The following is a 27,409-nucleotide window of genomic DNA, read 5'->3' as shown; positions in this document are numbered from 1 at the left end:
AGGGTATTCTGAGGGACAGGATCTACAGGCATTTGGAGAGGCAGGGACTAATTAGGAACAGTCAGCATGGTTTTGTGAGAGGAAAATCATGTCTCACGAATTTGATTGAGTTTTTTGAAGGGGTAACCAAGAAGATAGATGAGGGCTGTGCAGTAGACGTGGTCTACATGGACTTCAGCAAAGCATTTGACAAGGTACCGCATGGTAGGTTGTTACATAAGGTTAAATCTCATGGGATCCAAGGTGAGGTAGCCAATTGGATACAAAATTGGCTTGACGACAGAAGACAGAGGGTGGTTGTAGAGGGTTGTTTTTCAAACTGGATGCCTGTGTCCAGCGGTGTGTCTCAGGGATCGGTGCTGGGTCCGCTGTTATTTGTTATTTATATTAATGATTTGGATGAGAATTGAGGAGGCATGGTTAGTAAGTTTGCAGATGACACCAAGATTGGTGGCATTGTGGACAGTGAAGAAGGTTATCTGGGATTGCAACGGGATCTTGATCAATTGGGCCAGTGGGCCGATGAATGGCAGATGGAGTTTAATTTAGATAAATGTGAGGTGATGCATTTTGGTAGATCGAATCGGGCCAGGACCTACTCCGTTAATGGTAGGGCGTTGGGGAGAGTTATAGAACAAAGAGATCTAGGAATACAGATTCATAGCTCCTTGAAAGTGGAGTCACAGGTGGATAGGGTGGTGAAGAAGGCATTCGGCATGCTTGGTTTCATTGGTCAGAACATTGAATGCAGGAGTTGGGATGTCTTGTTGAAGTTGTACAGGGCATTGGTGAGGCCACACTTGGAATACTGTGTACAGTTCTGGTCACCCTATTATAGAAAGTATATTATTAAACTAGAAAGAGTGCAGAAAAGATTTACTAGGATGCTGCCGGGACTTGATGGTTTGACTTACAGGGAGAGGTTAGACAGACTGGGACTTTTTTCCCTGGAGAGTAGGAGGTTAAGGGGTGATCTTATCGAAGTCTATAAAATAATGAGGGGCATAGATAAGGTCGATAGTCAAAATCTTTTCCCAAAGGTAGGGGAGTCTATAACGAGGGGGCATAGATTTAAGGTGAGAGGGGAGAGATACAAAAGGGTCCAGAGGGGCAATTTTTTCACTCAAAGGGTGGTGAGTGTCTGGAACGAGCTGCCAGAGGCAGTAGTAGAGGCGGGTACAATTTTGTCTTTTAAAAAGCATTTGGACAGTTACATGGGTAAGATGGGTATAGAGGGATATGGGCCAAGTGCAGGCAATTGGGACTAGCTTAGTGGTATAAACTGGGCGACATGGACATGTTGGGCCGAAGGGCCTGTTTCCATGTTGTAACTTCTATGATTCTATGATTCCTCCTCCTCTTCAGTGGTGCCTGACCAGCTTGTCCTCTCTCCATTCCTCCTCCTCCTCCTCTTCCGTCAAAAAAAAACCAGAGGCACAGGGGAATTCCTATTGGGAAACCCATTGTCACCTCTTTCGAGTGGAAATGGAGGGTAAAAACGGAAGCTCCCTAGTAAAAGGCCTGCAGGCAGATATTGAAGCAATTGTCCTCAGCATAAGGTCAGAATTATGAAAAACGTTTCAAAGTACGATTTTCCGAGACTTTGTACAGTACCAGCTGTGCCCGCAGTGCCTAGCAGTGCTGGATGGTGGTTCACAGGGATATGATTACCACCCAGTGCAAACGAGGCTACGTTGATAAAAAAAATGGGACACATAACTTCACCACCCCTAATTTTAATACACGCTCTCCCCGCCCCCCATGTTTGGGGGAGGGGGGTGCTAAAAGCATCCGGCGGACGTCGACTGGAAAATCAGACAGGTACAAAAAATGGGTGGGGATCCAGTGTAATAGGATCCTCACCCCCCCTGCCCGCTCCGGTAACATCTGTAAATCAGACGGCTCGAAGGGAAATCCAACCTTTAACCCTAGATCGGCAGAATTAAGCAACTGTAAGCCGAATTGACTGAACACATCGCCCACATGTCAGACTCCAAGTCAAACGTTCTGCTAATTCGGCTCCTGACCTCACAGAGCCCCTCTGTACCCTCTTAACGACTGAAAGGGAAGGAATATCCAGTCAGTGGGGTGATGCCCTGTTATATGAAGCTGAAGATTTTCAAGGCTGACGCGCTCTCTCTCATTCTATGACCCAGTCTATAACTGTAGTGCTGAGCTTGGGTACTGAGTAGCAAGCTACAGCCTTCAAGCCTGAGATGATTGTAAATACTCGCATTCTAATTTATTTTACTGCACATTTATAAATATCTTGGAAAAATTAAAGCGATTTTTGTCTTTTGTGCATTATGTATGACTCAACATGTTAATACAAAACAGCATTGCCAATACAGTATAATGTCAAATTTGTCCTGCAAAAATAGTTTTAAAAAATAGCAGGAATTTTTTTGTAAAGAGAAGCTTGTCTTATCTTCAGTGATGTATCCCTCAGGCCTCAGTGATCCTAAATAATCAGTAGTGAGTTTTAACTAGTCTGCTCTTATGCAGCCTGAGTATTTACCAGAGAGGTAAATTATCTGAATTTTAATTCTGGCATTGAGCCTCACCCAGATATTGGAAGTTTGGGCGTGCACGGTACACGATACTCACCCAGATATTGGAAGTTTGGGGGTGCACTGTACACGATACTCACCCAGATATTGGAAGTTTGGGCGTGCACGGTACACGATATTCACCCAGATATTGGAAGTTTGGGGGTGCACGGTACACGATATTCACCCAGATATTGGAAGTTTGGGTGTGCGCTGTACACGATACTCACCCAGATATTGGAAGTTTGGGGGTGCACGGTACACGATACCCTGATATTGGAAGTTTGGGCGTGCGCTGTACACGATATTCACCCAGATATTGGAAGTTTGGGGGTGCACGGTACACGATACCCTGATATTGGAAGTTTGGGGGTGCACGGTACACTGTACTCACCCAGATATTGGAAGTTTGGGCGTGCACGGTACACGATATTCACCCAGATATTGGAAGTTTGGGGGTGCACGGTACACGATATTCACCCAGATATTGGAAGTTTGGGGGTGCACGGTACACGATATTCACCCGGATATTGGAAGTTTGGGGGTGCACGGTACACGATATTCACCCAGATATTGGAAGTTTGGGGGTGCACGGTACACGATATTCACCCTGATATTGGAAGTTTGGGCGTGCACGGTACACGATATTCACCCTGATATTGGAAGTTTGGGGGTGCACGGTACACGATATTCACCCAGATATTGGAAGTTTGGGCGTGCGCTGTACACGATATTCACCCGGATATTGGAAGTTTGGGCGTGCGCTGTACACGATACTCACCCAGATATTGGAAGTTTGGGCGTGCACGGTACACGATATTCACCCAGATATTGGAAGTTTGGGGGTGCACGGTACACGATATTCACCCAGATATTGGAAGTTTGGGGGTGCACGGTACACGATATTCACCCTGATATTGGAAGTTTGGGCGTGCGCTGTACACGATATTCACCCGGATATTGGAAGTTTGGGGGTGCACTGTACACGATATTCACCCAGATATTGGAAGTTTGGGGGTGCACGGTAGACGATATTCACCCAGATATTGGAAGATTGGGGGTGCACGGTACACGGTACTCACCCAGATATTGGAAGTTTGGGGGTGCACTGTACACGATATTCACCCAGATATTGGAAGTTTGGGGGTGCACGGTAGACGATATTCACCCAGATATTGGAAGTTTGGGGGTGCACGGTACACGGTACTCACCCAGATATTGGAAGTTTGGGGGTGCACTGTACATGATATTCACCCAGATATTGGAAGTTTGGGCGTGCACGGTACGTGATACTCACCCAGATATTGGAAGTTTGGGCGTGCGCTGTACACGATATTCACCCAGATATTGGAAGTTTGGGGCTGCACGGTATGTGATACTCACCCAGATATTGGAAGTTTGGGGGTGCGCTGTACACGATATTCACCCAGATATTGGAAGTTTGGGGGTGCGCTGTACACGATATTCACCCAGATATTGGAAGTTTGGGGGTGCGCTGTACACGATATTCACCCAGATATTGGAAGTTTGGGGGTGCACGGTACACGATATTCACCCAGATATTGGAAGTTTGGGCGTGCACGGTACGTGATACTCACCCAGATATTGGAAGTTTGGGGGTGCACGGTACACTGTACTCACCCAGATATTGGAAGTTTGGGCGTGCACGGTACACGATATTCACCCTGATATTGGAAGTTTGGGGGTGCACGGTACACGATATTCACCCAGATATTGGAAGTTTGGGCGTGCACGGTACACGATACTCACCCAGATATTGGAAGTTTGGGGGTGCACGGTACACTGTACTCACCCAGATATTGGAAGTTTGGGCGTGCACGGTACACGATATTCACCCAGATATTGGAAGTTTGGGCGTGCACGGTACATGATACTCACCCAGATATTGGAAGTTTGGGCGTGCGCTGTACACGATACTCATCCAGATATTGGAAGTTTGGGCGTGTGCTGTGCACGATACTCACCCAGATTCTGGAAGTTTGGGCGAGTGCTGTGCACGATACTCACCCAGATTTTGGAAGTTTGGGCGTGCGCTGTACACGATACTCACCCAGATATTGGAAGTTTGGGCGTGCACAGTACACGATACTCACCCAGATATTGGAAGTTTGGGCGTGCACAGTACACGATACTCACCCAGATATTGGAAGTTTGGGCGTGTGCTGTGAACGATACTCACCCAGATTTTGGAAGTTTGGGCGTGCACTGTGCACGATACTCACCCGGATATTGGAAGTTTGGGCGTGCGCTGTACACGATACTCACCCAGATATTGGAAGTTTGGGCGTGCACTGTGCACGATACTCACCCAGATTTTGGAAGTTTGGGCGTGCACTGTGCACGATACTCACCCGGATATTGGAAGTTTGGGCGTGCGCTGTACACGATACTCACCCAGATATTGGAAGTTTGGGCGTGTGCTGTGAACGATACTCACCCAGATTTTGGAAGTTTGGGCGTGCACTGTACACGATATTCACCCAGATATTGGAAGTTTGGGGGTGCACGGTACACGATATTCACCCAGATATTGGAAGTTTGGGGGTGCACGGTACACGATATTCACCCAGATATTGGAAGTTTGGGGGTGCACGGTACACGATATTCACCCGGATATTGGAAGTTTGGGGGTGCGCTGTACATGATATTCACCCAGATATTGGAAGTTTGGGGGTGCACGGTACACGATACTCACCCAGATATTGGAAGTTTGGGGCTGCACGGTACACGATATTCACCCAGATATTGCAAGTTTGGGGCTGCACGGTACACGATATTCACCCAGATATTGGAAGTTTGGGCGTGCACGGTACACGATATTCACCCAGATATTGGAAGTTTGGGGGTGCGCTGTACACGATATTCACCCAGATATTGGAAGTTTGGGCGTGCACGGTACACGATATTCACCCAGATATTGGAAGTTTGGGCGTGCACGGTACACGATATTCACCCAGATATTGGAAGTTTGGGGGTGCACGGTACACGATATTCACCCAGATATTGGAAGTTTGGGGGTGCACGGTACACGATATTCACCCAGATATTGGAAGTTTGGGGGTGCGCTGTACACGATACTCACCCGGATATTGGAAGTTTGGGCGTGCACGGTACACGATATTCACCCAGATATTGGAAGTTTGGGGGTGCACGGTACACGATATTCACCCAGATATTGGAAGTTTGGGCGTGCGCTGTACATGATATTCACCCGGATATTGGAAGTTTGGGTGTGCACTGTACACGATATTCACCCAGATATTGGAAGTTTGGGTGTGCGCTGTACACGATATTCACCCAGATATTGGAAGTTTGGGGGTGCACGGTACACGATATTCACCCAGATATTGGAAGTTTGGGCGTGCACGGTACACGATATTCACCCTGATATTGGAAGTTTGGGGGTGCACGGTATGTGATACTCACCCAGATATTGGAAGTTTGGGCGTGCACGGTACACGATATTCACCCTGATATTGGAAGTTTGGGCGTGCACGGTATTCGATACCCAGATATTGGAAGTTTGGGCGTGCACGGTACACGATATTCACCCGGATATTGGAAGTTTGGGGGTGCACTGTACACGATATTCACCCAGATATTGGAAGTTTGGGGGTGCACGGTACACGATATTCACCCAGATATTGGAAGTTTGGGCGTGCACGGTGCACGATACTCACCCAGATATTGGAAGTTTGGGGGTGCATGGTACACGATACTCACCCAGATATTGGAAGTTTGGGCGTGCGCTGTACACGATATTCACCCAGATATTGGAAGTTTGGGCGTGCGCTGTACACGATACTCACCCAGATATTGGAAGTTTGGGCGTGTGCTGTGCACGATATTCACCCGGATATTGGAAGTTTGGTCGTGCGCTGTACACGATACTCACCCAGATATTGGAAGTTTGGGCGTGCGCTGTACACGATACTCACCCAGATATTGGAAGTTTGGGGGTGCACTGTACACGATATTCACCCAGATATTGGAAGTTTGAGGGTGCACAGTACACTGTACTCACCCAGATATTGGAAGTTTGGGGGTGCACAGTACACTGTACTCACCCAGATATTGGAAGTTTGGGCTTGCACGGTACACGATTTTCACCCAGATATTGGAAGTTTGGGCGTGCACGGTACACAACGTCCCAAACATTCAAATTAATGGTCGGAAAATCCTGCGCGTTCTCGGCAAATGAGACATTTTCTTTACACAGCGAGTTGTTATGATCTGGAATGCGCTGCCTGAAAGAATGGTGGAAGCAGATTCAATCATGACTTTCAAAAAGGAATTGGATATGGGAGACTTTAATTTTCACAGAGACCGGGAGAAGCTGAACAGCTCGAATCCCAAAGGCAGTGAATTTCCTGAGTGTACTCGGGACAGTTTCCTGGAACAATAGGTTCTCGAACCAACATCTTAGATTTAGCCATGAGTAATGAGCCTGAATTAGTCAATAATCTAACAGTAAGGGAACACCTAGCTAACAGTGTCCATAATATGGTCAAATTCGATATTGGATTTGAGAGGGAGAGGGTGAGTCACAACCCAAGGCTTTAAATTTAGGTAAGGCTGACTTTGGAGGAATGAGGCAGGAATTGACCAGAATCGACTGGGTAAAACTACGGATAAACAGTGGGAGGTGTTCATTTGGTAGAATCCAAGACCTGTACATATGCCTAAAGGGCAAGAATCTACTTGTATAATTAAACAAGCTTGGTCAACAAGGGACGTGAGAGATAATATAAAACTGGAAGAAAGGGTTTATATAAATACAAAGAATAGTGGAGATCCCACAGACTGGGAGAGATATAAAGATCAGCAAAGGGATACAAGGAAAATAGTAAGAATTGCAAAAGGGAATACACGAAAAAACTTACAAGGGATATCAAAGACAATAAAGGTTTTTACAAATGTATTAAGAGAAAGTGAGTGGTTCAGAGTAATGTGGGCCCCTTAATGACAGACACAGGTGAGATTGAAATTCAAAATCAGGAAATGGCAGACTTGCTAAATGTTACTGTGTCGATCTTCACAGCACAGAATGAGGATAAAATACCAGAGATAAGAGGAAAACGAAAAATAAATCAAGGGAAGGAATTTACTAGATATTAAAAGAAGTAGGTGAGGAAATAGGAAGTAGGTGAGCTCTGTAAACATCCCCATCCTCAATGATGGTGGAGTCCAGCACGTGAGTGCAAAAGACAAGGCTGAAGCGTTTGCAACCATCTTCAGCCAGAAGTGCCGAGTGGATGATCCATCTCTGCCTCCTCCTGATATTTGTAAACAATTTTACAACACCAAGTTATAGTCCAACAATTTTATTTGAAATTCACAAGCTTTCGGAGGCTTCCTCCTTCCTCAGGTGAATGTGGAAATGAAATCCTCGAACCCTTTGCATTTATAAATCACAGAACAATCTGGTGATTACAGATAGTCTTTCCAACTGCCCGTTGCCAAGGCAATCACAGTGTGCAGACAGAGAGGTGTTACCTACATGGCCACCGAATATACAAACAACCAAAAAAAAAAGAGAGAGAGAGGCAGAAACATAGAAACATCTGGAAGGAAGAGAAAGCCAGCAAATGACCCGTTATATTAAAAACAGATAACTTTTGTTCACTGGTGGGGTTACGTGCAGCGTGACATGAACCCAAGATCCCGGTTGAGGCCGTCCTCATGGGTGCGGAACTTGGCTATCAATTTCTGCTCGACGATTTTGCGTTGTCATGTGTCTCGAAGGCCGCCTTGGAGTACGCTTACCCGAAGGTCGGTGGCTGAATGTCCTTGACTGCTGAAGTGTTCCCCGACTGGGAGGGAACCCTCCTGTCTGGCGATTGTTGCGCGGTGTCCGTTCATCCGGTGTCGCAGTGTCTGCATGGTCTCACCAATGTACCATGCTCTGGGGCATCCTTTCCTGCAACGTATGAGGTAGACAACGTTGGCTGAGTCACAGGAGTATGAACCATGTACCTGGTGGGTGGTGTCCTCTCGTGTGATGGTGGTATCTGTGTCGATGATCTGGCATGTCTTGCAGAGGTTGCTGTGGCAGGGTTGTGTGGTGTCGTGGACGCTGTTCTCCTGAAAGCTGGGTAATTTGCTGTGAACGATGGTCTGTTTGAGGTTGGGTGGCTGTTTGAAGGCGAGTAGTGGAGGCATGGGGATGGCCATAGCGAGGTGTTCGTCGTCATTGATGACATGTTGAAGGCTGCGGAGAACATGGCGTAGTTTCTCCGCTCCGGGGAAGTACTGGACGACGAAGGGTACTCTGTTTTGTTTGCGTCCCATGTTAGTCTTCTGAGGAGGTCTATGCGATTTTTCGCTGTGGCCTGTCAGAATTGTCGATCGATGAGTCGAGCGTCATATCCCGTTCTTACACCTCCACTACTCGCTGCCTGAAAGGGCGGTGGAAGTCGATTCAATGGTAACTTTCAAAGGGAAATTGGATAAATACTTGAAGGGAAAAAATTCACAGGGCTTTGGGGAAACAGCAGGGGAATGGATGGCTCTTTCAAAGGCACGATGGGTTGAATGGCCTCCAGTGATGTACCTACTATGATACTATGAATTATCTCCTTAGATTGGAAAACTGCCAATGTCACTCCATTATTTAAGAAGGATAGGAGAGATAAATTAGGAAATTATAGGCCTATTAGTCTAACTTCTGTTGTGGGGAAGTTACTCAAATCTGTTATTAGGGACAGAGTGACTGAGCATTTAGACAAATATGAGCTGATCAGAGAGTCAGTGTGGATTTGTAAAGGGTAAGTCCTGTCTAATGAACCTAGTAGAATTTTTTGAGGAGGTAACTAACAAGATGGATAAAGGAGTGTCTGTGGATGTTATTTATATGCACTTCCAGAAGGCATTCGATAAGGTTCCACATAAGAGACTGTTAACAAAAATGAGAGCACATGGAATTGGGGGCAATTTATTGACATGGGTAGGGAATTGGTGAGGAGATAGGAGACAGAGAGTAGGGGTAATGGGTAAGTACTCCAATTGGCAGAATATGATGTTCCCCAGGGATCCGTACTGGGGCCTCAGCTATGGGGACAGATTTAAATATCAGGGATACAAGTTGAAAATGAGACAGTTAGAATTAAGAAGGGAAGTTGAGCAGGGCTTTTTTTTTTACACAAATGGACAACAGACAGAGTAGACAATTGACAGAGACAGGATAAATGGGTCCCAATGGGTATGTGAAGGGAGGGATTGAGGTTAACTTGCCTGTGGTTCTTTTTTCGACCATTGACTCTCAACAGGTCACCTCTGATGTATTCCTTAGCTGTAAGCACAAAGAACAGCTGTCACTCATTGTTTCTTTCATTCTCGTGATGTGGGCGTCATTTATTGCCCTAGTTGCCCTGAGAAGGTGGTGGGTGGGCCTTCTTGAACCACTGTAGCGGTTTGATACAACTGAGTGTCTTGCTAGGCCACTTCAGAAGGCAGTTAATACTCATCCACGTTGGTGTGGGACTGGAGTCACATATAGGCCCAGATCGGGTAAGCTCGGCAGGTTTCCTTCCCTGAAGGACATTAGTGAAGCAGTTGGGTTTTTACGACAATCCGACAGCTTCATGGTCACTATTACTGATACCAGCTTTTTATTTCTAGATTTCTTTTAAACTGAATTCAATTTCTCAAACTGCCCTGGGGAGATTTAAACTCATGTTCTTTGGATTATTAGTCCAGTAACATATCCACTACACTGCAGTACCCGAGTCCAGATTGCTCTTTTTTTTTATTTGTAAAATAATGGGGGAAGATTTTTCACTCTCCGTTGTGTAATAAATCGTAAACCAATTTTACAAAGAACGTATTTACCATTTTATTATCGTACCCGTCTGAATCGATGGGACTGGCCATTTTAGCCTGTGACCCGCCTAGTATTATGGCCACTGTTTCTCTTTAGTGCAGACAGCATTGCCTGTGGGAGAACCTTCACCACACGGACTGCAGCGGTTCAAAGAGAAGGCGGCTCACCACCACCTTCTCAGGGCAATTAGAGATGGGCAGTAAATGCCGGCCCTGCCAGCGACACCCACATCTCGAGAATGAATAATATTTATTTAAAATGTGTCATAAAAGGATCCAACACTCGGATTTTTGTTTTACGTTCATTCAGTGGCACTAAGCTCTGATTTGTGCCACCAAATTGAATTGATTTGAACTATTGTGCTGCTACAGGTGGCCCTAAGGGTCAGCACTAGGGAGGATTGTGCAGATAGACTCCTACATTTTCATTCATGTTTGCCAGTTTCACTGCTAATATCCATTGCTTTGCCCTTCACTTTGGATTTACCTTATTCACTGGGGAACACAGTCTGACTTTGGATGGAAGTTGTTTAATTGATGAACATTACATTCACTGCCAACACTGTGGCCCCACTTTTGATTTGGTGTTCCACTACCTCAAGCAGGCATTGCTGTGGTTTATATAATAAATCGCATTAACCTGAGAATCTTGTTCTATAGAGTGACTAGGTCTTGAATTTCAGCTTTATGTCAGAAGCTTACTGAAAATGAAAGAGGGAGGTGACAACAGCGATGTATAGCATCATTAACGTCACAAAATACCCCACGGCACAGATGGGTGTGAGGGAATGGATGCTAAACCAGGGAGAGCAAGATTAAACTTCTCCATCTCTCCACCTCCTTTAAGAACCTCCTTTAAACAACAACAACTTGCATTTCTATAGTGCCTTTAACATAGTAAATGTCCCAAGGAACTTCACAGGAGCGATTATCAAACAAAATTTTGATAGGCTTGGTCAAAGAGGTAGGTTTTAAGGAGCGATTTAAAGGAGGAGAGAGAAGTGGAGAGGTTTAGGGAGGGAATTTAAGAGCTTTCCCACTCTTTGACCAAGTTTTTGGTCATCCATCCAAATCTCTATTTATTTAGCTCTCTGTCCATTTTCCTTACATGTCTGTGAAGTGCCTTGGGACATATTTTTACATTAAAAGGCGCTGTATAATGAAGATTAGGACAGGCGACTGGAAGCTTGGTTGAAGAGATGAGTCTTGAGAAGGTTTTTAGAGGCGGACAGACAGAGAGGTTTGAGGAGGGAGCTCCAGAGAATGGGACCAAGGCAGCTGAAGGCACGGCCACCAATGATGGGGTGAAGGGAGGGAGCATGAACAAGGGGTAAGGAGCATTTGAGGAGGGATTATGAGGCTGGAGGAAACTTAGCCTGGAGTGAAATGGTTGTAAATGGTTTGGTTTAGCTTTAGAGAGAGCTCTGGTGTGGGGGTCAGCTTCCGCATATGGATGGTGACTATCCCTCGCTCTACTCCCTGGACTCCAGACCATTGCTGTGCTTTCTGACTGCTTGTCCAACATTGAGTTGTGGATGAAGCAGAGCTTTCTCCAACTTAATATTGTCAAGACGGAGAGCCGTTTTATTTAGTTCCAGCCAGAAATTCTACACCCTGGCCCTGAAACCCACCCCTCTCCTGGTTGCTTGCTCAGACTGAACCCAACAATGCACAGCTTCAATCTTCTATTTGACCCCAAGTTGATTTTCAAACCCAGTATCCTATTCATTACTAAGATTGCCTATTTCCTCCTCTCCAACATCATTCACATCCTATCTCAGGCCAAGTCCCATTCACCTATCAACCCTGTCCTCCCTAACCTCCTTTGGACCTCCAATCCCCTTTGCTCGCTGACCGACATTGGCTCCCAGTCCGGGAACGCCTCGATTTTAAAATTCCTCATCCTTGTTTTCAAATCCCTCCGTGGCCTCGCCCCCTCCCTATCTCTGTAACCTCCTCCAGCCCTACAACCCTTCGAGATCTCTGCGCTCCTCCATTTCTGGTCTCTTGCGCATCCCCGATTTTAATCGCTCCACTATTGGGCGGCCGTGCCTTCAGCTGCCTCGGCCCGAAACTCTGGATTTCCCTCCCTAAACCTCTCCGACTCTCTACCTCTCTTCTTAAAACCTACCTCTTTGACCAAGCTTTTGGTCACCTGACCTAACATCTCCTTATGTGGCTCGAAGTCACATTTTGTTTGATAATCGCGCCTTTGGATGTTTTACTACGTTAAAGGCGCTATAGAAATGCAAGTTGTTGTTATTGTTGCATTAGATTCAAAATGATTGTCTTTGATTACAGATCCCTCCATTGCCGTGCCCCTCTCTACTACTGCAGGGTAGTGGTTATGTTACTGGACTAGTAATCCGGAGATTGTGGGTTTAAATCTCCACGTGGTAGTTTAAGAATTTGAATTCAGTTTTAAATAAAAAGCTGGTGTCAGTAAAAGTGACCCTGAAACTGTCGGATTGTCGTAAAAACCCAACTGGTTCACTAATGTCCTTCAGTGAAGGACCCCTGCCGTCCTTACCCGGTCTGGGCCTCGATGTGACTCCAGTCCCACACCAATTTGATGTCATCTGCCCCCCCTTAGTGAGAATACTGCATTCTGATTGCTCTCAGTTCTCTATTGCTCCATATAATTACCTCCCAAGTAGTCCTGGTTTGCAGTATTAAGTTTAGCTCTTTATTTCCAGTGGAGATTATGAGGCTGTTTAGAACATACTGTTGAGAGTGAGACGAAACCTGAATGTACTTGAACAGTTCCAGTCTGGGAAAAGTTTAAAGTGTGACCTATCTAATCCTGATGCCGTAAAGCTCTCGAAACACGACCTCACTCAGACGTCCGACACCAAGGGCTCGATGTTACCAGGGCTGCGGGTTCGCGGCGGGGGGGCTATTGGGCACGTGGGTAACGTGCCCGGCGAAATCAGTCTGCCCCCCGCGCGTGATCGCAGCCTAATTGGATCCACTTACCTGGTCTTCCGGGTTCCCCGCTGCTGATCTGCACGTCGGGCGGGCTGTGCATGCACAGTAAGGTCTGTCAGCTGGAGGAGCTCTATTTAAAGGGGCAGTCCTCCACTGACAGATGCTGCAAGAAATAGGAAAAATTACAGCATGGAGCAGCCCAGGGGGAAGGCTGCTCCCAGTTTAATGATGCCTCACTCCAGGTAGCATTAGATGGGGTGAGGAGGAGGGGGAGGACAGAGATCTGCCCCCCTGCGGGCGGGAGGAAGCAGCCTGCCTCTGCCACCAGGAAGGCCTGGCTCGAGGTGGCAGAGGAGGTCACCTGCACCACCAACATATCGCCCACCTGCATACAGTGCAGGAGGCGCTGCAATGACCTAAGTAGGTCAGCCAAAGTGAGTACACTTACTCATTCCCCAACACTCCATCTGCCACATCACTGCCCCCACCCCACATCTCCTTCTGCACTGCCAACACTACTCTGTCACATCACCCCTCATACCCACTCAAACCTCATCCTCATCTTACCTGCACTTACTCACCTCGCCAGTACTCATCCCGCCACTACCACTCAACCCAGTCCTCATACAATCTCATGGCTCTATCTCATACTCACCCTCTCATGCATCTCTTTCATGGTCAGCCTCATTCAACCTGCCACTACCTGTGCTGCAGCCACAGGGCATGCATCACATATGTGCAGTAGGCAGCGTAAGGCAAACGTGTCGTGAGCATGAAGGGGATGCACAAGGGTGTTTGAGGGTTTGTCATGGTTTTTAATTATATTGAATTTCTGACCAACTCACATTACATATTATATTGGCACCACTACTGTCACGTCTTTGCGAATCCTGTCTGGTTTGTGCAATAATGCCCTTTCCTGAGGATCACAATGAAGACCCACACCTGATGCCACCCATTGTGTCACTGCAGAGTGGGTGTAGGTGTATTTGCAGGGCTCTTTTGTGCAGACGACTGAGAGACGTCGGCGATGTCCCCGGTGGCACCCTGGAAGGATGCGGAGGAGAAGTTGTTGAGGGCAGTGGTGACTTTAACAGTGACAGGTAAGAAGATGGTGCTCGGGCCAGCTGGGAGCAGCTCGGCATGAAGGAGGCTGCAGATGTCCACGACTGTATGTCGAGTGACTCTGAGCCTCCGTGTGCACTGCTGCTCAGAGAGGTCCAGGAGGCTGAGCCTCGGACTGTGGACCCTGTGGCGAGGGTAGTGCCCTCTGCGACGCATCTCTCTCTGCGGTTGCCCTCCCTCCTGCTGTGCAGGTGGATGTGTCACAGCACTGTGTTGTGGAGCTCCACGTGTCAGAGGTGGACGGCGTGGCCGGCGAGGCTGGTGATGCTGTTCGCCCTCCGAGGAGGTCAAGACTGCAGCTATGGTGGCCCCCATCCGGAAGATGTACATTTGAGGGGGTCCGCAAGGTAGGTACATGTCTCTGGACCCCGGGGTAAGTGTGCAAGTTGGTGAATTTCATTGTTAGGAGGAGGGTGGTGGAGGCCAAACTTTGTCCCAAGTGACAGAGTGGCCTCCTGCAATGAGTGAGGGTCTCCCTCCCACACCTGTCAAATGGACCTTTACAGCTGCCACAGGCTGACAGCTGCAACACGTCCATTTCAACTGGGAGTGTTTCCCCCAGTACGGGAAACAGTCCCAGTTGTCTATAAAATCCCTCCCCTCCTGACATAGTCCCTTAATGACCTGAAATACCTAAGTAAATAGTCTCATGTAGCACCCCGCTGGCTTTAATTGCCTGCGGGAGTCCCACATGCGGGTTTGTGTGCGCACGTCGGCGCGTCTGTGGGAAACCCGGAAGTGGGCGGGTTGGAGCCGGGCTCCCGACCCGCTCCGGGATTCCCCGATTTTCGGAGCCCCCCCCGCCAGGAACGCACCCGATAGCGGGTGCTAAAATGAAGCCCCATCACTTCACCAATAACAAAGTCAATGACACAAACCTTTGTGTACCGAAAGTTAATGGATGGTGGATCACTGTGTTTTGATGAATTACTCCTTAATAAGACCTTAATGCCTGCAAATGGAGAAGCTATGAATTATTGAAGTGGATTAATCGTCATTGTGCTTTGATGTGTTGTTTGTATAAAAGATAGGATCGCTTACATCTACAGAGCAGCTCATTTTACAGTTGAGAGAGGTTGGGTGAAATTGTCCTTTCTCTTCAGTCTGCTTTTAGCTACAACCTCACGAAAATACTTTTCGTTACTGAACAAGTCCACTTGTTTAAATTATTTCTGTCTGATTTGCAATTTAAAATGTATTTTACTGCCTGCCCTCTCGCTCAGTATTCCCAGGAGCACCCACCATTTCCTTGCAGAGGATGTGAATTTGAGTACAATGACTAAACCTCTCAGTATGTTGTTCGGTGACGTCTGAATTGGTTTCCAATTCTCTGCTTCCCATTCAGTATCCGGTATATTTTTCTAGTCCATCAAAAACATGGAGGCAAATGTTTAATCATTTTAAATCTAGGCAGTGAAAACCCCACCTGCTTACCCCACATATTTTAAGTAAGTACGGACTAGTTTTCAAAACTGCAAGGTTAATAAGACGAGCATTCTGATACGGTCAATCAAATATATCTCCATGGCATCTCAGTACATTTTGTACAGGTTTTATGCAATGTCTTGATGCGATCCACCCAAATGCAGATAAAAATAACATCTTACTTTTGGTCGAGGGAAATTGGAGGTTTATTGGTGATATGAAGAGAAGCGGGGAAGTTTTAAACCCCCCCATGACAGGTGGGGGAGAGTCCGGGGTCGGGGGGAGGTTAATAATTAAAAATCGGGTAACCCGACCCCATCCCGTGGTGAACGCTCCTGCTTCTGGTTTAACAGCGGTGGGTTTGGGGGAGTCCGAGTAACCTGCTCTGGAGAGGCCGTCCCACAGATTTTGGCAGCCGTGGGGCTCAGGAACCACGGCAAATAAACGGAGAGGGAGGCGAGAACGGCCGGGTCCAACAGGTAAGTGATTGTCCAGCACTGCTTGTGGGCCAGGAGGAGCAGGAGAGCTTCCCCCGGACCCTCAATCAAAGCTGTCACGATCGGCCGACCCCCCCTCACACCTCCCCTCCCCAACCTCCCAAAACCCACGATCGGCAGATCCCCCCGCCCCCCCCCACAAAATTCACAATCACTCTCGCCTCCGCCCCCTCCAAATCCACGGTAAGGGGTTGTTACACTGCGGGGGGAGAGGAAGGGGTTGTATCACTGTGGAGGGAGGGGGTTGTTACAGTGTGGAGGGAGGGGGTTGTATCACTGTGGAGGGAGGGGGTTGTATCACTGTGGAGGGAGGGGGTTGTTACACTGTGGAGGGAGGGGGTTGTTACAGTGTGGAGGGAGGGGGTTGTATCACTGTGGAGGGAGGGGGTTGTTACAGTGCGGAGGGAGGGGGTTGTTACAGTGTGGAGGGAGGGGGTTGTTACACTGTGGAGGGAGGGGGTTGTTACAGTGTGGAGGGAGGGGGTTGTATCACTGTGGAGGGAGGGGGTTGTTACACTGTGGAGGGAGGGGGTTGTATCACTGTGGAGGGAGGGGGTTGTTACACTGTGGAGGGAGGGGGTTGTATCACTGTGGAGGGAGGGGGTTGTTACACTGTGGAGGGAGGGGGTTGTTACACTGTGGAGGGAGGGGGTTGTTACACTGTGGAGGGAGGGGGTTGTTACACTGTGGAGGGAGGGGGTTGTTACACTGTGGAGGGAGGGGGTTGTTACAGTGCGGAGGGAGGGGGTTGTTACACTGTGGAGGGAGGGGGTTGTTACAGTGCGGAGGGAGGGGGTTGTTACACTGTGGAGGGAGGGGGTTGTTACAGTGTGGAGGGAGGGGGTTGTTACAGTGTGGAGGGAGGGGGTTGTTACACTGTGGAGGGAGGGGGTTGTTACAGTGCGGAGGGAGGGGGTTGTTACACTGTGGAGGGAGGGGGTTGTTACAGTGTGGAGGGAGGGGGTTGTTACACTGTGGAGGGAGGGGGTTGTATCACTGTGGAGGGAGGGGGTTGTTACACTGTGGAGGGAGGGGGTTGTTACACTGTGGAGGGAGGGGGTTGTTACACTGTGGAGGGAGGGGGTTGTATCACTGTGGAGGGAGGGGGTTGTTACAGTGCGGAGGGAGGGGGTTGTTACACTGTGGAGGGAGGGGGTTGTTACACTGTGGAGGGAGGGGGTTGTTACAGTGCGGAGGGAGGGGGTTGTTACAGTGTGGAGGGAGGGGGTTGTTACAGTGTGGAGGGAGGGGGTTGTTACACTGTGGAGGGAGGGGGTTGTTACACTGTGGAGGGAGGGGGTTGTTACAGTGTGGAGGGAGGGGGTTGTTACAGTGCGGAGGGAGGGGGTTGTTACACTGTGGAGGGAGGGGGTTGTTACACTGTGGAGGGAGGGGGTTGTTACACTGTGGAGGGAGGGGGTTGTTACAGTGCGGAGGGAGGGGGTTGTTACAGTGCGGAGGGAGGGGGTTGTTACACTGTGGAGGGAGGGGGTTGTTACACTGTGGAGGGAGGGGGTTGTTACAGTGCGGAGGGAGGGGGTTGTTACAGTGCGGAGGGAGGGGGTTGTTACACTGTGGAGGGAGGGGGTTGTTACAGTGCGGAGGGAGGGGGTTGTTACACTGTGGAGGGAGGGGGTTGTTACACTGTGGAGGGAGGGGGTTGTTACAGTGCGGAGGGAGGGGGTTGTTACAGTGCGGAGGGAGGGGGTTGTTACACTGTGGAGGGAGGGGGTTGTTACAGTGTGGAGGGAGGGGGTTGTTACAGTGTGGAGGGAGGGGGTTGTTACACTGTGGAGGGAGGGGGTTGTTACAGTGCGGAGGGAGGGGGTTGTTACACTGTGGAGGGAGGAGGTTGTTACAGTGCGGAGGGAGGGGGTTGTTACACTGTGGAGGGAGGAGGTTGTTACAGTGCGGAGGGAGGGGGTTGTTACACTGTGGAGGGAGGAGGTTGTTACAGTGCGGAGGGAGGGGGTTGTTACACTGTGGAGGGAGGGGGTTGTTACAGTGCGGAGGGAGGGGGTTGTTACACTGTGGAGGGAGGGGGTTGTTACAGTGCGGAGGGAGGGGGTTGTTACACTGTGGAGGGAGGGGGTTGTTACAGTGCGGAGGGAGGGGGTTGTTACACTGTGGAGGGAGGGGGTTGTTACAGTGCGGAGGGAGGGGGTTGTTACACTGTGGAGGGAGGGGGTTGTTACAGTGCGGAGGGAGGGGGTTGTTACACTGTGGAGGGAGGGGGTTGTTACAGTGCGGAGGGAGGGGGTTGTTACACTGTGGAGGGAGGGGGTTGTTACAGTGCGGAGGGAGGGGGTTGTTACACTGTGGAGGGAGGGGGTTGTTACACTGTGGAGGGAGGAGGTTGTTACAGTGCGGAGGGAGGGGGTTGTTACAGTGCGGAGGGAGGGGGTTGTTACAGTGTGGAGGGAGGAGGTTGTTACACTGTGGAGGGAGGGGGTTGTTACACTGTGGAGGGAGGGGGTTGTTACAGTGTGGAGGGAGGGGGTTGTTACACTGTGGAGGGAGGGGGTTGTTACACTGTGGAGGGAGGGGGTTGTTACACTGTGGAGGGAGGGGGTTGTTACACTGTGGAGGGAGGGGGTTGTTACACTGTGGAGGGAGGGGGTTGTTACACTGTGGAGGGAGGGGGTTGTTACACTGTGGAGGGAGGGGGTTGTTACACTGTGGAGGGAGGGGGTTGTTACAGTGCGGAGGGAGGGGGTTGTTACAGTGCGGAGGGAGGGGGTTGTTACACTGTGGAGGGAGGGGGTTGTTACACTGTGGAGGGAGGGGGTTGTTACAGTGCGGAGGGAGGGGGTTGTTACAGTGTGGAGGGAGGGGGTTGTTACACTGTGGAGGGAGGGGGTTGTTACACTGTGGAGGGAGGGGGTTGTTACACTGTGGAGGGAGGGGGTTGTTACACTGTGGAGGGAGGGGGTTGTTACACTGTGGAGGGAGGGGGTTGTTACACTGTGGAGGGAGGGGGTTGTTACAGTGCGGAGGGAGGGGGTTGTTACAGTGCGGAGGGAGGGGGTTGTTACACTGTGGAGGGAGGGGGTTGTTACAGTGCGGAGGGAGGGGGTTGTTACACTGTGGAGGGAGGGGGTTGTTACACTGTGGAGGGAGGAGGTTGTTACAATGCGGAGGGAGGGGGTTGTTACAGTGCGGAGGGAGGGGGTTGTTACAGTGCGGAGGGAGGGGGTTGTTACACTGTGGAGGGAGGAGGTTGTTACAGTGCGGAGGGAGGGGGTTGTTACACTGTGGAGGGAGGAGGTTGTTACACTGTGGAGGGAGGAGGTTGTTACACTGTGGAGGGAGGAGGTTGTTACAATGCGGAGGGAGGGGGTTGTTACACTGTGGAGGGAGGAGGTTGTTACAGTGCGGAGGGAGGGGGTTGTTACACTGTGGAGGGAGGAGGTTGTTACACTGTGGAGGGAGGAGGTTGTTACAATGCGGAGGGAGGGGGTTGTTACACTGTGGAGGGAGGAGGTTGTTACACTGTGGAGGGAGGGGGTCGTCACAGTGCGGAGGGAGGGGGTTGTTACTGGCTGGTGCGAGAAGCAGGAGGGAGGTCCTGTAACCAGCTGACAGGAGGAAGGATCCTAGTTCTGCCTGGCTGGAGGTGACAGAAGAGGTCAGCAGCAGGAGCATGGTGCCCAGGTCTTGGGTTCAGTGCAGGAAGTGGTTTAATGATCTAGCCAGGTCAGGAAAGGTGAGTACAGTTACTGATTCGCTCACATCCGGTGTTGTGCAAGACCCCCCTCCCCCCTCACTCTGTGCTGACACGCCTACTCCACCACATCACTCCTCCCCCCTCACTCTGTGCTGACACGCCTACTCCACCACATCACTCCTCCCCCCTCACTCTGTGCTGACACGCCTACTCCACCACATCACTCCTCCCCCTCACTCTGTGCTGACACGCCTACTCCACCACATCACTCCTCCCCCCTCACTCTGTGCTGACACGCCTACTCCACCACATCACTCCTCCCCCCTCACTCTGTGCTGACACGCCTACTCCACCACATCACTCCTCCCCCCTCACTCTGTGCTGACACGCCTACTCCACCACATCACTCCTCCCCCCTCACTCTGTGCTGACACGCCTACTCCACCACATCACTCCTCCCCCCTCACTCTGTGCTGACACGCCTACTCCACCACATCACTCCTCCCCCCTCACTCTGTGCTGACACGCCTACTCCACCACATCACTCCTCCCCCCTCACTCTGTGCTGACACGCCTACTCCACCACATCACTCCTCCCCCCTCACTCTGTGCTGACACGCCTACTCCACCACATCACTCCTCCCCCCTCACTCTGTGCTGACACGCCTACTCCACCACATCACTCCTCACACCCACTTCACTTTCAGCAGCTCCCGTCCTTCACTTTCTTTGCACTTCCTCACCTCCCCATTTATCCATCCCCCGCTGCCACTCTCCCCAATCCTGATGCAATGTGATGCATCTGTCTGATAGTCACCCTCTGATGCATCGTTTCATTGTCAGTCTCACCCAATGCACTGCATCCATCGGGTGAATACGGGACCGTCAGTCACTCACAGGTCTGTTCTTTCTCCCCTTGTCGAAGAAGAGAGCGCAAATCGCAAGAGAGAGGATTAGAACTGAGGGTGACCCTCCACAAATAGTCTAGCTCACAGATGCAGAGGAGGAGGCCATGGAGATAAGTGGGACATCGGTATCCCTGTCCATCAGAGATGGAGAGACTGGGAACCCGCAGGTGCCTGGTGACAGAACTTAAACATCTTTCACACACATGATGAATTTATTAAGAAAACTGAGAGTGGTGATTGGAAAGATTGTCACTTTTCCGATGAATAATTCATATTGCTTTCTGTTGTCTTCCAGGGCCTTCACGACTTTAAGAACAATCCAGGGAAATGAATGATATCGATTCTTCAGAGGAGCTCATTTCTTCTGAGGGTGCACCGTCACATGACATCCAGCCATGCACCAGGGCAGATACTGGCACCTTGGTGGGTCGTGTTAGACAGATAGTTGGGATGGCCGAGTCTGCGCAGTCTTTGACGGGGCCTTCACAGGCTCTTAAACACAGAGGTGGTCGGCCGAGAGAATTTCAGCAGTCAGGGCCGGGATCTGAGAAACCCACCATTGCCTCTGCGGAAGCTACAGGGGTTGCACCATGTAGGAGCGACATGGAGAGAAAGGCTAAGCAATTGTAGTTCACCACGGGTATGGACAAGGGTGGGTCACGAGATGTCATGTTGCTCATTTGTATTTTTTTATGTTGTGGCATGTTAAATTTAATCATTATCACCACTGCCATGTTTTGGCCATTATTGTGTCGCATGTGTGAATTCACCATTTCATTTTCTTCATCATGAATGCCAAGACATAATGCCACCCAGTGGGCGTGCGTGCAATGGGTGTATGCCTGGTTGAAGGACTGTTTAGTGTAATGGGAGGGGTGGTGGGGTGGGCGTTGGTGGTGGTGGTTTTTCCAGATGGCCTGAGTAGCTCAAATTCTTCACATTGCAAATCTCATGATGAGAACCTGTTAGAGATGAGGTTAATCCCTGGCATCACGAGCAGCAATGTGTGCCGCTGCTCTGGCGATCGGTTTCCCATCTTCACTTTCCTCCTCCTCATGATCCCCCTTCCTCCGTCCTCCTTTTCTTCAATGTTGATTGCAGATGAGGATGCTTCATGAGTGCATTGCAGCTCCTCCACCTGTGACCCTCTCTGCCGAGCAGCGTTGTGCAGAATGCAACACATGACTATTATTCTACACACCCTTGCCGGTGAGTACTGAAGAGCTCCTCCAGATCGATCCAGGCACCTGAACCACATCTTCAATATTGCTATGGCTTGTTCAGTGACAGACCTGGTGGTGATGTGACTGTTGCTGTACCGCTGCTGTGCCTCGCTGGTGGGGTTTCTCACAGGTGTCAGAAGCCATGTCTGCAGGGGGTATCCCTTGTCTCCAAGGAGCCCTTAAGTCTGTCTTGTGCATGGAAGAGGGCTAGGATGTTGGACTTGCGCAAGATGATTCTATAACGAAGGGACATAGATTTAAGGTGAGAGGGGAGAGATACAAAAGGGTCCAGAGGGGCAATTTTTTCACTCAAAGGGTGGTGAGTGTCTGGAACGAGCTGCCAGAGGCAGTAGTGGAGGCGGGTACAATTTTGTCTTTTAAAAAGCATTTGGACAGTTACATGGGTAAGATGGGTATAGAGGGATATGGGCCAAGTGCAGGCAATTGGGACTAGCTTAGTGGTATAAACTGGGCGACACGGACATGTTGGGCCGAAGGGCCTGTTTCCATGTTGTAACTTCTATGATTCTATGAAGGAATCATGAAATTCATGGCAGCTGCCAGGGAATCTGGCACACTCCTGTAGAAACCTCCTCTGGTGGTCACACACCAGCTGTGCATTGTTGGAGTGATACCACTTTCAGTTTATGAACAGTCCTGACTCATGTGCAGGTCCTTGGATTGCTACATGTGTGCAATCAATTGCTCCCTGTACCCGTGGGAAGCCAGTCAGAGAGTGGAAACTCACTGCCCTCTCAGTCTGGCTGATGTCATCGATGGGGAAGTTGACGTAGTCGATGCCCTGGCAAACAAGCCATCCGTGACCTGTCGTATACACTTATGGACAGACGACTGAGAGATCCTGGTGATGTCACCGGTAGAGCCCTGGAAGGATCCGGAGGTGAAAAAATCGAGGGCAGTGTTGACTTTAACCTCGACAGGGAATGCGTGGCCACCAGACCCAGCCAGGAGCAGCTCTTCCCGAAGGAGCCTACAGATGTCTGCGATCACCTGCCGACTCAATCTGAGCCTGCGTGGGCTCTGCTCCTCAGAGAGGTCCAGGAAGATCAGTCTCTGTCTGTATTCCCTCTCACGTGGACATTAGTGAACCAGTTGGGATTTTATGACAATCTGATAGCCTACATTACAACAGTGACTACACTTCAAAAGTACTTCATTGGCTGTAAAGCACTTTGGGATGTCCTCAGGTCATGAAAGGCGCTGTATAAATACAAGTCTTTCTTTCTTGCTTTCTTTCTCATTTTCTCACTTCTACTGATACCAGATTTTTAAAAAAACTAAATTGAAATTCTCAAAAACTGCCACGGTGGGATTTGAACTTGTGTCCTTTGGATTATTAGTCCCGGCCTCTGTAACAGCACTTACCGTACCTGTGCATGTCCTTTGGATTATTAGTCCCGGCCTCTGTAACTGTACTACCGTACCTGTGCATGTCCTTTGGATTATTAGTCCAGGCCTCTGAAACTGCACTTACCGTACCTGTGCATGTCCTTTATTCTGGGCTTTCTTCTGCAATCAGATTAGAAGAAGTGAGAGCTTACAGTAATACCCAAGTGTCAGCATGTAGCCTACCTTGGGTGTAATTATATGGACACGCATCAAACAGCTAACATTACGTGGGACAATTACTTTGCCCTGAATACCTGGAAGGATGTGAGTCAAGGAACAGGTGTGGTTAAAGTGCCAGAATTCCGTATTTTGGTAAATAATTTAAAATGAACAAATATAATAAGCCGGATTTTGCTGTGAGCAGTGAGCGAACGGGGCAGCCATTCGTTAGACTGGCACTTGTCCACAGACTGTCTATGGGGTTTTACACAGCAAGTTGCTGTCAGTGGGACTGCCAAACAGCACGGTGCCCCCTTCAGGGCATCTGGGACCTGTGTGAACAGGGCAAGCAACTGGGTATCTCCTTAACCAATCAGATCGAAGAATTGTGAAATGAACAACGCAGAGTCTGAACCAGGAAGTGTAAATTAGAATAATGAATTCAATGTCAAGTCAGGTACAGTAAGCGAAATAGAGAGGGTAAGAAAGATTGGATAAAGAGACAGAGAGAAAAAGAGACAGAAAGAAAAAGTAAATCTGAAGGAATGAGACTCCACACTTGTAAAAGTTAATTTTCAGTCCCAGAGAGGTTATTTGGCAGTAATGAAGACTTACCACGCCCTGAAATGGGTACTTGGACTTGAAATGACTTGACCACTTTTTTGTGGTGAGTTCAGTCCGTATCTATGATGTCAGTGCAGGAACTTCACGCCGTTCAATACATTTAAACGGCGAGTCGGACGGCGAGATGCCGTTTTCGGGCAGCTTACGGAGGAGCATCACGTCATGGACAGCAACTTCTGGATTTCTGCGTTTAACTGTGCAGGTGCAGTCGGCGGAAGTTACTGTCCGATTTGCACTGTTAGTCTCACGATATTTTACTGCAAAATCCGGCCCATAGTCTTAACTATGAGCTAAAATTACTACTTTTAATTTTCCTGTGCACTTTGAGTGGTTAGAATCATAGAAAGTTAGTTACAGCACAGAAGGAGGCCATTCAGCCCATCGTTATTTCTGAAAATGTAAATGTAAGTGATTGCTGAAATATGACCACAGTAATAAAATGCTAAACTAATCTGCCCATGCACCCCATCTGGAGATAATGCGTTCAGATCTGGGCAGCGCACCACAGGAAGCATATATTGGCCTTGGAGGGGGTCCAGCACAGATTCACCAGAATGATAGGGGGTTAAATTATGAGGACAGGTTGCATAAACTAGGCTTGTATTCCCTTGAGTTTAGACGTTTGAGGGGTGACCTAATCGAAGTATTTAAAATGATAAAGGGATTTGATGGGGCAGGTAGAGGGAAACTATTTCCTCTGGTGGGGGGAGTCCAGAACAAGGGGGCATGACCTTAAAATTAGAGCTAGGCCGTTCAGGGGTGATGTCAGGAAGCACTTCTTCACACAAAGGGGAGTGGGAATCTGGAACTTCCACCTGAAAGCTGTTGAGGCTGGGGGTCAATTGAAAATTTAAAAACTGAGATTGATAGATTTTTCTTGGGTAAGGGTATCAAGGGATATGGAACCAAGGTGAGTAAATGGAATTGAGATACAGATCAGCCATGATCTAATAGAATGGTGGAACAGGCTCGAGGGGCTGAATGGTCTCCTCCTGTTCCCATGTTCCTATCAGGTGAAATGTCTGTGATGAAGATATTGCTACAAAAGGAAATACTTTGACATGGTTTGCTGACACATTGTCTTTATAAGCAGACTGCAACCAATCCCTGCCCTCCGACGATAAGGTCTATTCAGAACAGTGAAAATGTGGAAACATTGCTCAGTGAATGTGTGTGTAAAACCAGTCTGATCTGCATGTTGAATACTTTGTGTTTAATTTCACTTCTTTCAGGGATTCATATATCGTCCAAAACGGATGATCGAAGAAATCCGCTGAGTTGCTATGGATCTCCAGTTCATGTAGTAGTCAGTGTGAATATAACAGCAAAACAAGGCAAGTAAAAATTATATTTTAACTGAAGGAATATTGTAGACAATTGACAGCAAATATTTAATATAATCAAAAGTACGATTGTCGTCGGTTAATATTAATGCAATATTAATGTCATTTTAAATGTCAGCTGTGGCTCAGTGGGTAGCACACTCGCCTCTGAGTCAGAAGGTCATGGGTTCAAGCCCCACTCCAGACACTTGAGCACACAATCCAGGCTGACACTCCAGTGCAGTACTGAGGGAGTGCTGCACAGTCAGAGGTGCCGTCTCTCAGGCCTTGTCTGCCTTCTCAACACAGTCAGCCCAACTGGTCTATGCTGGTGTTTATACTCCACACGAGCCTCCTCCCACTCTAATGACCTCTTATTCCCTCTCCTTTGTGTATACAAGTCAGGAGTCTGTGTTGAAGCCCATTTTATAAAATCAGAGCTGCCACTTCAGTGGAGTGCTACAGTGTCAGAGGTTATGGGGCTGAAATTAACCTACAGAGACCCATGTGAGGAGCGGACAGAGGTTCTACTCCAGACAGGGCCCCTGGGAAACTACCAAGCCAAGGCTGGAAGTTGGAACCCGGCCTATTCCCTGGGCACTCCTACTGGAATTTCAACAGAGGTTCATCAAAAAGCCCTGGTATTTTCAGGGCCTCTCTCTTTTGCGTGAGAGGTTAAAGCCCTGTTCTAGGGGATGTAATGGCCTGTTTCTGTGCTGTAGAGTCTATGTAACTATGTAATTCCATTCGACTTTTAAAATACTTTTTGTACCTGTCCACTTTCAGAACTAACTTTGTCATCCAATCCTAATGGCAGTTTGAGAGGGACGGGAAACACTTTGGAGATGGCTGAATGTGGCAATAGGCTGAAGACATGGTTGAATCTAATTTGAATTGTATAGTTTACAACACAGAAAGAGGCCATTTGGCCTATCATGTATGTGTTGGCTGTTTGCTGGAGCAATCCATAAATAACCTCACTGCCTTGGTCATTTGTATCATCATCACCTTCAAATGTTTATCCTCTTTTCCCTTCAAAGATCCAATAGTCTAAGCCCCAACCATTCCCTGTGACCCAATAACCCTCTGTGTAATGAATGGTCGGCTAACCTTTCTCCTCACTCTCTTAGTGACAATTTTAAATTGTTGAACCCTTGTCACTCACTCTCCAACCACACAACGTCGTCTTCCCCTATTCACCTTATCAAAACCCATCATAATTTTAAAAATGTATATTAAGTGTCCTCTCAACCTTCACTGCTTCAGTGGAAACAGTCTCTCCTCAGTTTCTCATCCCTGGTATAATCCTGGTGAATCTATGGCTTTGATGTCCTTTCTATAATGGGGTGCCCAAAACTGCATCCTAACTGTTACCTAATGATTACCTTGAGCAAATTTATGATGATCTCTTTATTCTGACACTCTGCCCCTATTTATAAAACCTAAAATTCTATTCACCTTTTTTTATTATGGGGTCGGCCATTTAAGACTGAGATGAGGAGGAATTTCTTCATTCAGAGGGTTGTGAATCTTTGGAACTCTCTACCCCAGAGGGCTGTGGATGCTCAGTCATTGAGTATATTCAAGGCTGAGAGCGATAGATTTTTGGACACTAGGGGAATCAAGGGATATGGGGATCGGGTGGGAAAGTGGAGTTGAGGTTGAAGATCAGCCATGATCTGATTGAATGGTGGAGCAGGCTCGAGGGGCCGAATGGCCTACTCCTGCTC

General features: G+C 48.7%; 1 protein-coding gene and 1 long non-coding RNA gene across 6 annotated transcripts in view; one reads left to right on the top strand and one right to left on the bottom strand.

Annotated features, from left to right (window-relative positions):
- The window catches only part of LOC137327050 (MAP7 domain-containing protein 2-like), a 223,939-nt gene that overhangs the window by 33,804 nt on the left and 162,726 nt on the right, over window positions 1-27,409 (top strand). For all 4 annotated transcript variants that reach the window (XM_067992442.1, XM_067992441.1, XM_067992440.1 and 1 more), the window contains exon 2: window positions 25,590-25,691. In XM_067992442.1, coding sequence (XP_067848543.1) covers window positions 25,590-25,691 — 102 coding nt within the window. The remainder of the gene's footprint in view (window positions 1-25,589; window positions 25,692-27,409) is intronic.
- LOC137327052 (uncharacterized) overlaps window positions 7,889-27,409 on the bottom strand; it is a 111,937-nt gene continuing 92,416 nt past the window's right edge. The window contains exons 4-5 of one of the 2 annotated variants that reach the window (XR_010964344.1): window positions 9,800-9,861; window positions 7,889-8,964 (exon numbers count right to left, since the gene is read on the bottom strand). This is a non-coding gene — a long non-coding RNA (uncharacterized lncRNA). Of the gene's footprint in view, window positions 9,862-27,409 lie in introns of both variants that reach the window. The other variant, XR_010964343.1, reaches the window with a different exon arrangement.

Source organism: Heptranchias perlo, chromosome 11 (assembly GCF_035084215.1).
Source record: "Heptranchias perlo isolate sHepPer1 chromosome 11, sHepPer1.hap1, whole genome shotgun sequence".
Taxonomy (NCBI): Eukaryota; Metazoa; Chordata; class Chondrichthyes; order Hexanchiformes; family Hexanchidae; genus Heptranchias; species Heptranchias perlo.
Note: the sequence above shows the minus strand (reverse complement) of the source record. Positions and strands in the feature narration are given on the sequence as shown.